At 37.4% G+C, this 9534-nt stretch overlaps 1 protein-coding gene across 1 annotated transcript in view; it reads right to left on the bottom strand.

Moving 5' to 3' along the window:
* Window positions 1–220: 220 nt before the first annotated feature.
* The window catches only part of LOC107666219 (cadherin-13-like), a 149559-nt gene continuing 140245 nt past the window's right edge, over window positions 221–9534 (bottom strand). Inside the window, exons 4-5 of the mRNA XM_016457435.1 lie at window positions 1737–1850; window positions 221–295 (exon numbers count right to left, since the gene is read on the bottom strand). Of these exons, the coding sequence (XP_016312921.1) occupies window positions 221–295; window positions 1737–1850 (189 nt within the window). The remainder of the gene's footprint in view (window positions 296–1736; window positions 1851–9534) is intronic.

Here is a 9534-nt window from a genome sequence, read left to right as displayed (position 1 = left end):
TCGACTATTGTATTAAAAACCAGGGCTGAACCAATGGCATCACCTCAAAGCCCAAACAGAGATATTCTGCAAAAATCTACAGTATCTCCTCTGGGACATTCATATATGCAGGCTTGGATGTTGATAAAAAATGGGCAGGGGCACAACTAGGGCAAAACTCCCATATCTCAAGCTTGCAAATCAAGTATGATGTGCAAAGCCTGGTTTTTGTTGTATTTTCCTACAATTTTTCCTCTATGCTTGCTTTCTTTTCTGCCCCATCTTTGGTCTCAGAGGTCCTTGAAAAACTAGAGACCTGAGAAAACCAAGAAGACAAGAAAAGCTGCCAAACAAAGGACGTGGAATACATGAATCTCAACCGAAACAATGACACAAACAATGCAACAAATTCCAGGCATTTTCATTAATATTTTCATAGAATATTAAATATGTTCCTGAGAAGAAAATTCAAGTTCAGTAGAATTACTTTCAATGCATATCTTCATCTAGTTTCTTCACTCTGCTCAACAATTACAGCTAAAAGAACGGCCTTGGAACCCCGTTGCAAACTGACACAGCAATACAATGCAAATCAGACCAAAGGTTACTCTGGACAATTTAAAGGAAAACATTTTTTTAAAAACTGGCTAGGGCAGCAATGATCTGTATTCTCAGCAGTAACATTTTAATTTTGCCGTTTTTCTTCACTAATAGAGTGCTGCCAGAATGAGCCCTAAACCCAGAAACAAGTTATTTTTCACTTTTGTTTCCATCATCCCAACATTATTTTTAAATGGCTTTTTGGTTAAATGCCTGAAATTAAGTCTGTGTTTAACACAAACAAGATACTGACACAATTTATTCTGTGACAGGGGTGTCTAGTCCTGCTCCTGGATGGCCAATATCCTGCAGAGTTTAGTTCCAACCAGCTCTAACACACTAGCCTAGGAGTTTCTAGAGAGTGAACCTTGATTACTTTGGTTCAGGTGTGTTCAGGGTTTGTAGGGTTAGGTTTGGTACAGGTACAGGTCTGGACACCCCTGTGAAATGATCACCCATAAAATGATCAGTGCTACCCTACTCGATATGTTGTTTTCATGTGTCTTGAAAGGTGGCTGCTAGCAAGTGGCTTAAGAGAACTGCAATGGTTGTCGGGAGACTAAATATCATCACGACTAACAGGTAAACTCATCTACTCACTAGTCCACTTTTACAGCCTCGTTGTATTTATACTTGCACTCTTACAAACTCAAACTTTCCAACTTGCTGATTTTAAATGAAGACTGAAAGACTTTCCAGAAGCCTAATGCTGAAGTTAAAGTCCTTTGACTCTTGTGAAGTTCATTTATAGCCTAACTTTTCCTTTTTACTTCTGTCGACTGTATTTAGGCTTCATAAAAGCTGTGATTGTTTGTGAAGATTACCTTGATAAAAAAAGTGTAAGAATCATAAACTTTTGTTTGTCACAGAGCTTATTTTCTACAATAATCCAAAAGCTAATGGAAAAATACTTTTGGATTTTTTTCCCCGTGAGAACCTGGGTGATGCTAACTTCCGGGTTGGTCTACGAAAATATATCATTCCATGCATAATTTCTCTCCTAATTCATCTGACTTTTTAGAACCAGAGCTAAGTAAGCTTGAAAACCAAAGAACTGAATAATGGCTTATCTAAACCATCAGGTAGCACTGTCACACTTATGTCCACACAGCAAAATATGGTTGACCAGGACCATAGTGGTAAATGGAACGTCTTACCTTTCCAATTAACCTTGGGAAGGGGGCTCGCTGGTTCTCTGGAACAAACATGGGGGGCACCAGCAGGGATCTTTTGGATCGGTATGGCATCATGTCTGACAGACCCAGGATCTCCTAAATCACAGCACAGAAAAGACAAAAAAATTGAAAATAGTTTAAATGTAAGAAATTCATGTGTAATTATGTGTCACTCTACTTCAATGCCAAATATAACATATTAAGAGGTAATTTGACATTTAGCTGACCATATAATCCAAAGGGACTTCCGGTACACTTACTACAGGAACATTTATTGGGCTAAGTGTTTTGCTCAAGAGGACAACGGTGATGGATCATAAATCATGCCTTGGAGGGTTTTAACCTATAACCTTTCAGTTGCCATCCCAGATCTTTAATCACTATGCTATTATACACCACATTAGTCCCATAATGTTATGAATACTTCATAAAATCAATGTAAATCCCTTCATGAAGGACACTACCAACTCTTACACTGGATATGTCCATATAATGTTATTTGAATGGATAGAAAAACAGCCACAATACATCCTATTAGGGTTACTGAACTATGCAGACATCTGATAGCGCTAATATAAATCTCTGGCAGGTACATCAATACAAACAAGGCACGCTGTGCTCTTACCAAAGTCATTAAAAGTGGTCATTACAGCAGTACTGTGGTTTTCCACCTTTGCTGCCATTGCTTCCTTTATTTAGATAGAAGCTTAATTGAAAGCCATGTCCTATTTCAGAAAATTAAACTAAGCAAATAATGTTGTAAGCTTTCATTCTGCAGCTCTAAATGGAGTTAAGTGAAGACTGAGCCTTGAAGTGGAAAAGAGAGACATTAAACTGCATAAGGATAGTGTATAGTCAGCTGGTCATTATCACAAAATATCACTCTTTTATGTCACACTGATGGGGTTTATTTTGCGATAATGGCCGCCTGACTGTACATTATCTGGCTTATTATGCAGACACACACCAAATAAGTAAATACATAGAAATGAAATATTGATTTAGTTTAAAATAATTTTAGCAAACAAAGAAAAAAAGAGCACAGAGGGACATTAACACTGTGTAGGAGATCGGTTGCCATGGGTAACGGTCAATTATATAGTTTAGTAGTTATTATGGAAAATATTTGACCACAGAATGTCACAACTGACCAATCAGAATAAAGTATTCCAGATAAAATGGTTATAAAGATGCAGAACATGCAATCTGAGCCACAAATCTCATCCCACTTAAGGTGTAAAAATGCAGCAAATGTGTTTTCCGTGGGTCTCAGCCTTCCATGTGACTACTGAAGTTTATTAGCATCTCAATTCAATAACCAAGCTAATCAGCGTCTCTCATGTTACCCTCTCTGATCCGTTCTTTCTTCCTCGCCATTTTGTTCTATTCTCTTTTCTTTGTCAACACTGTTGCAATTGCAGCCCCTAAGGACAATTAGATGGCAGCGCAAATTATATTTGTCACTCAACATTGACAGCAGGGTGAAACGGAATATATTAGCACAGTGGCAGCGACCCGTGCAAGTTCCTACTGGCCCTAGACGGCCATGTGGCAGGAGTAAATGGCCCTATACTGTCTTTTGATGACCTGGATCAAAATGCTTTCCGCAAACCCAAGGCTTAGCTTATTGGCATGCTCAAGCTAGGCCCTACTGGTAGACGCTGGAACTGCATCATCTGGAACTGCATTTTTCAGAATTCTCTGCTTAATATTTTTTCAGGATTTTCAGGAAGGTTCAGGAGTATTTATTTAAAAGAGAAAACCTTTGTAACACTAAGGGGGAAGAAAGGAAAAAATATACTGACCCCAACTACTTAATGAGTTGTTACAATGAACTGATTTATTTTTCAGGAGAAAATATCTAAAAATCAAAACAAGAGAAGTGTACTTGAGAAGCAACACTGCATAAGACAAAGAATTGTTTTCATTGGTTGCATCTTAAATATAAGTGCATTTTGTGTTTTAAATCATGTATTTTGCCATGTATTTTAAGTCGATAAATTTAACTGTTAACTTGTTTATAACAAATGGGGAAAATATGTTAGTATTCAAGATACATTTTCTGAAAGCAAGTTTTAATATTTTATGCAATATTGCTTCTTAAGTAAATTTATATTATTTCAAGAACTTTTAGACATTTATATGTTTAACTTTTTTTGCAGTGTAGCTCAACAAATTCCAGGAAGTTCTGTGCTAGGAAAGCAACTGCCATTGAGATGAATGTGAATGCTAACAGATATCTTTCCCAAGCCATTACAGACCACCTTGTTCTCAACAAACCAGTCATTTCAAAGTTTTTTTATTTTTTTAAATAAAATGCAATTTGAGCAGTAGTTAAACATAAATGGCCAAATGCAGAGAAATAATTAAAGTACATTAGCAAATCGCATTATAACCTAAATGGCCCATCTTGATCTGCCCGGACAGGAGATTCCATTTGTGAAATGGATACATCACACCACCATCTCTGGGGACAGCCTGAGCTATTAATGTGAGCAAGAGTGTCTCGTGTACTTTTCAGGCTGATATCAAGATTGATGGGTGATGTTTTTCAGGATATGCAAAACTGAAAAATTTATCATAAATCCCCATGGATCAGTCTTAATAGTATTTCTTTTTTTTTTTTTTTATCTGTTCTTTAAATGAATTATTACAGTCTGCTGTTGTTTTGATGTCATTAGCAGATACACACCATTGTTTCTCGCCAAAATCTCCCTTTATTGAGGGAATTACTTTCACTGTCCTGCTGTCATGAGCAAAAGAACGCCATTAAACACAGAGATGAATTCTATTATCAGAGCAACGTATTAATAGTCTTAAAATGCTTTATAGTGAAAAAAAAAAAGGATTCTGATATCTCTGTTTGTTCAGCAAGGCTTTAGAAACCTTTTTTACGCTTCACATAAGCAGCCTTTCAGCTGAATTGAAGCTGAGGACACGACGACAGCATGTTGTCACACAGATCCCAGCATGCATCTGAACTCATTACAACATTGAACCTATCTGAGCTGCATTACAAGGCGGAACGAGGAGGAGGGAGAAAGAGGGAGGGCAAAAAAGAATGTCACCTCGTAGCAACTGGAAAACAGCAGCTACAATGACTACATAGTTTGTCAAGGTTGGAAAAGCACCACTAAGAAGGCTCTTTTTGTCAATCCAGTCATTTTTATGCTTCTATTTCCATCTATTTCTGTTAGCTTATCTCTTTTGCTCCTGTTCTCTAAATTCCAACCCACTAAACATGCACTCCACAGACAAAGAGTTAACTTGACAAGCTATTTATTGTGTCCTACTCATGTCATTTTTTGTTGGGCGGGAAATGGTTGGGGTGCGGTCACAAACTTTCCATTTGCATCAGAAGCACAGCATGTTCTGTCCTTGCTGGATGTCTTTGGTCAGGCGTAGCAGCGGTGGAGTGATGAGGGTATGTGAGAGGCTGGATTCAGAGCTGCTGGAGCCCAAAGGCTGTCAGCATGACAAAGGTGGAATAGAACGGCAAAATTTGTTTGCACAGTCATTTGTTCGCATCGCTCTGACATCATTCATAGCCACGTAATGTGAATCATAGACTGGCCATATTTGATACCTACACTCAGAGATGGAGCAAGCTGATCCATTTACATATATATCGTGAACTTTTGAAGGTCGTTCAATCAATCTGTGTCAGAGCAATTTGTTTTATATTATTATTTTTTTACACAAATTAGTTTATATAAGCCTTAAATTTTTATATATTTTTTTCTTTCGTATTATATCTGTTAATTTATCAAATAAAAATGTATCGCATGAGTAGAATTACTTTCTATTTGTAAAGTATCTAACTGCATTATTAAAAAGGCAACAAATTGTTGTCTATGAGTGAGTCACTGAATATTTCACTCGATTCATTCAGAAATATTGATTCAAATGAAACAAGCATGTCATTGAATCATACACTTAAATGATTCATTCAAATAAGTTTTAATATCAAACACACAACCTTGCATAAAATCTCAAATGTCATGGTTCTTAATGTGACAGTTCACCCAAAAATTGATATTCTGTCATTACTTACTCACCCTCATATTTTTCCAAACCTGCATAATTTGGACCCCATTCTTCATAACATCTTATATGAAGAAAGTTAAGTTATACAGTTTTGGAGTGGCATGAGGATTTCATTTTGCGGTCTCTTTAAAGGACTTTTCTATGGAAATGCAGCATTGTCATTGGTGTAATGATTCAAACTCATAATCATACAGTCTATAGATCACCTTTCAGAGATTGCTTTAAAGTCATTATGTGTCTTTCAGTCACTGTATTGAAACTTATGACATGCCAGAACAGAACATCATATCAGTCCCTTCACCTTGGCTGAGAGCACTTTTCATGAGATAGTCACCAATATGTCCTCCCATCACAAGGGGAGTTTATGTTACTCTCATCCGCTACATAAGGGGCATAAGTGACAGAGTGACGGGTCTTACGGTGAAGATGAAACATCTCCGTCAACTAATCGACTCGCTGCAGTGAGCGATGGAGAGAATGAGAAAGACTGACGGAACTTTAAGAACCTTCTCTGTTGGAAAAATGAAGGTATGCGTTGAGGTTATTGATGATTTCCTTTGCCACTCTTCCCCCGCCGCATTCTCAAGGACAGAAAAGAGTGCAAGGTCTGTTGTATGTGTTCGCTATGCCCTCCCTCTGCCAGTGATGAACACTGTTGGCTAGAGCGTGCTGACATGCTGAAAAGAAGATAGTCATGAATCTTTAATGCTTCCTGTTCATAAATTACAGAGGTACAATCATCCCTGCTTCAGCTTTCTCTGCTCTATGAGCTAGTTTGAGCTCTCATTAATAACTGAAACAGGGCGGCTTAAAGATTAGTGGCATACGAATCCCAGCCATAGAGTACATTGCACCACTGAGCTGCATTGAGGATTACGGTTTTTGAAATTCTTCCCACCATTAATATTAAATTGTGTGTTAAGCAGTTTTAATATGTTTTAGCTTATTTTCAATCCCTGCAATCATCTGACGGCTCATGGTTAGCTCCTTGCACGGAACTGAACCAGCAAATTTTCGGTTAACAGCTCTCAGCCTCAACCATTACACCACCCAAGCTGCTTTTTGAAAATTCTGGTCAAAACCGCAATGCAAGCAACTTTAACATCACAAAATGAGCTGCTGGTTTATGGGGACCAAAGTTCAAGTCTGACCTGGGTCATGTCCTAATCTAATTTTCACTGTCACACATACCTCGGTATGTGCACTTGACTGTAAATAAAAAAATAAAAGATAGAATATAATAGAATAGAATCCAAGAAGTGCTAAAGTTATAAAAAACATTTTTTTTACTTAAATTATTTTAATAATCAATTAAATTACTAATGAAATGTTCGAATATAGAAAATATATATAAAGAGAGAGAGAGAGAGTATTACAGTCATAAATATTAATATACATTAAAGATAATTAATGGTAATAAGTGTGAATGACACTTATGACACTTTCAGTGAAATACAGTATGTGCAGATAGGGAGAGAGGCGAGATTGTAACAGTATTTTTTTATATATACATCTCAAAAGATTCCATGATTGCCCCCAGAACTGTCAAAACTTGTGAAAAGACAAACAAGCTAGGGAGTTTCATTAAAGAGAGAGGTGACAGAAGACATGGTGAGGGTTTCTCAAACACACCATTGACTGTTGTGGGTTTCAAAGTGAATCATTGTAATAATGGCTATTTTAGTAACATTAATGCTGCTGCTAATGGCGTAGTGTTGAAAAATGGGCACTTGAATCTTTGTGGCTGTGCTGTGAGAGTTCCCAAGACAAAGAGCTGGTTTATAATACCTGAAAAAAATCTGTTAGCATTCACAGTCATCTCAAAGGCAGTTGTTTGGCTGCTGTGGGTACCAAAAATGTAGATGGCACACACTTCTGGGCACACAATTTTTTTGTAAAGGCAATCACCTAATGCCAATGTGAATAATAACTATGGGAAAATTACAGTCTGACATGCTCACAATGCTGGTTTGTTTGATTTTACTAAAAGAGCACAATCAAAAGCTTTCACTAACAACTATCCTAAGCTGTGATGTCTAAGATAACAGACAGAGAAAAAATGCATTTCATTCTTCTAAGCGCCCTCCCCCAAAGAAAGGTTAAAACTGCTACTATATTTGCAATTTATATTCTTATTTCAAAATAAGCAAATAAATAAACTGATTTAGTCAAAATTTACAGCTACTTTTTAATGGCTGTCAATAAAGACAGATGCAGGTACTAACTGGCCCATGCTAACTAGCCAAAACTAGACCCTTTAGTCATAGTTGGTCTTTAATTGAGCTCTCCACTTGCAATTTTATAAACTTGGTTTCTCTCTAACACTGGTTCTCAATGGTCTTTGAAGTATCAAGGTTCCCATGGTCTTATAGGGTCAACAAAGTTGAGAAATGTTTTATAACACCTACAACTTTTCAGTCTTGTTAACAGTGCAGAAAAAGCTAAAATGTGATCAAAATCCTCAATTTGCTTTTCCTAAGTCATCAAAACTCATCAATAATTAGGGCTCAGGGTTGTCAGAGGCATCGCGTCCTTGTCAATTCTGTCACTCTGCTGCTGACTGCCCTATTGGGATATATCATTACTCATTTCTGACTTCTCATTTATCCAGATGGAGAGAGGAGTCAGAGTGCCAGACAGAAACCTCAGGGTTTGCATTGCAGATTCTCTGCCTGTAGTCATTTATCCCAAAAGATCTGTGTAAACCCAAACTTTCAGGAACTTCTAGATGACAAGTACTTAAAATGCCAATAAAACGATCAAACCAGACAAGCTAAAACCTTAAAATTATTTCAGATGTTTTATTTTTCAGCACGGTAAGCAGCTTAACACTCATGATGTACCGCTTTCTATAAAACAACGAGATTACATAACTACCACCGGCCAAGGCTAAAGACACCAGAAAGGCCAATAAACAAGTAAAGGCAATAAACAAGACCAATTTCCGACCTGTAACCTTGTGACCAGGTCATCCTCTTCTTTAGAATAAATGAAAAATGACTGTGAAAGAAAGAACCTGGTATATTTCTGCAGATTACAAATTGAAGAGTATGAAATGTCAAGGCCTTACAAATTCACAGCATTTTTTTTATTCTTCACTCCGTTTGGTGGAACCACAAGTAAAGACTGTCTCATTGAAACAGAAACGCCAGAAACGAAAACAAATCATGAAATTAATTTGTATATTAATCCTCTGTAAAATACTGAATTATACCCTGAATTCACACTTTTCTCATAAGGCCTTTTCTTCAGGCATGCTGTGCTTGTACAACAGCTAGAATTACATCACGTCAGCCTCTGGGGAAAGACGGAAGCCTTTTCCATTTCCACTCGCACTTATCAATAATCAAAATCCAATAAAATGGGCATTAAGTCAAATATGGCATCAATAAGAAGAGCTTCCCTTCGGCATTAACTAGCTGATGCAAGGTTTTCTGCCGGGAACAAACCAGTGGGTTGGGGTGAGGTTTATTTTTGAAGGCTTAGTCTGACTGTGATTACAGGATGTATGATCCATAATGACCCTGCTTCCAGGCTCTCGCCTCAGCCTCTTCACACGCCGCTGTTCTCCCCAAGCACTCTCGCATAGCAATCACTTCACTCATGCTATATATCTCATTTGAGAGTATAATTCATAGTTTATTATCTAAAAGAGGTGGGAGCTAGTTGCTTTTCATTCACTATGGCACTATATGCAATATAATACAGCTATGACCTAAATGTTGCGAGGGGG

The sequence above is a fragment of the Sinocyclocheilus anshuiensis genome, unplaced genomic scaffold (genome assembly GCF_001515605.1).
Source record: "Sinocyclocheilus anshuiensis isolate Anshui unplaced genomic scaffold, SAMN03320099.WGS_v1.1 scaffold1217, whole genome shotgun sequence".
Taxonomy (NCBI): Eukaryota; Metazoa; Chordata; class Actinopteri; order Cypriniformes; family Cyprinidae; genus Sinocyclocheilus; species Sinocyclocheilus anshuiensis.
Note: the sequence above shows the minus strand (reverse complement) of the source record. Positions and strands in the feature narration are given on the sequence as shown.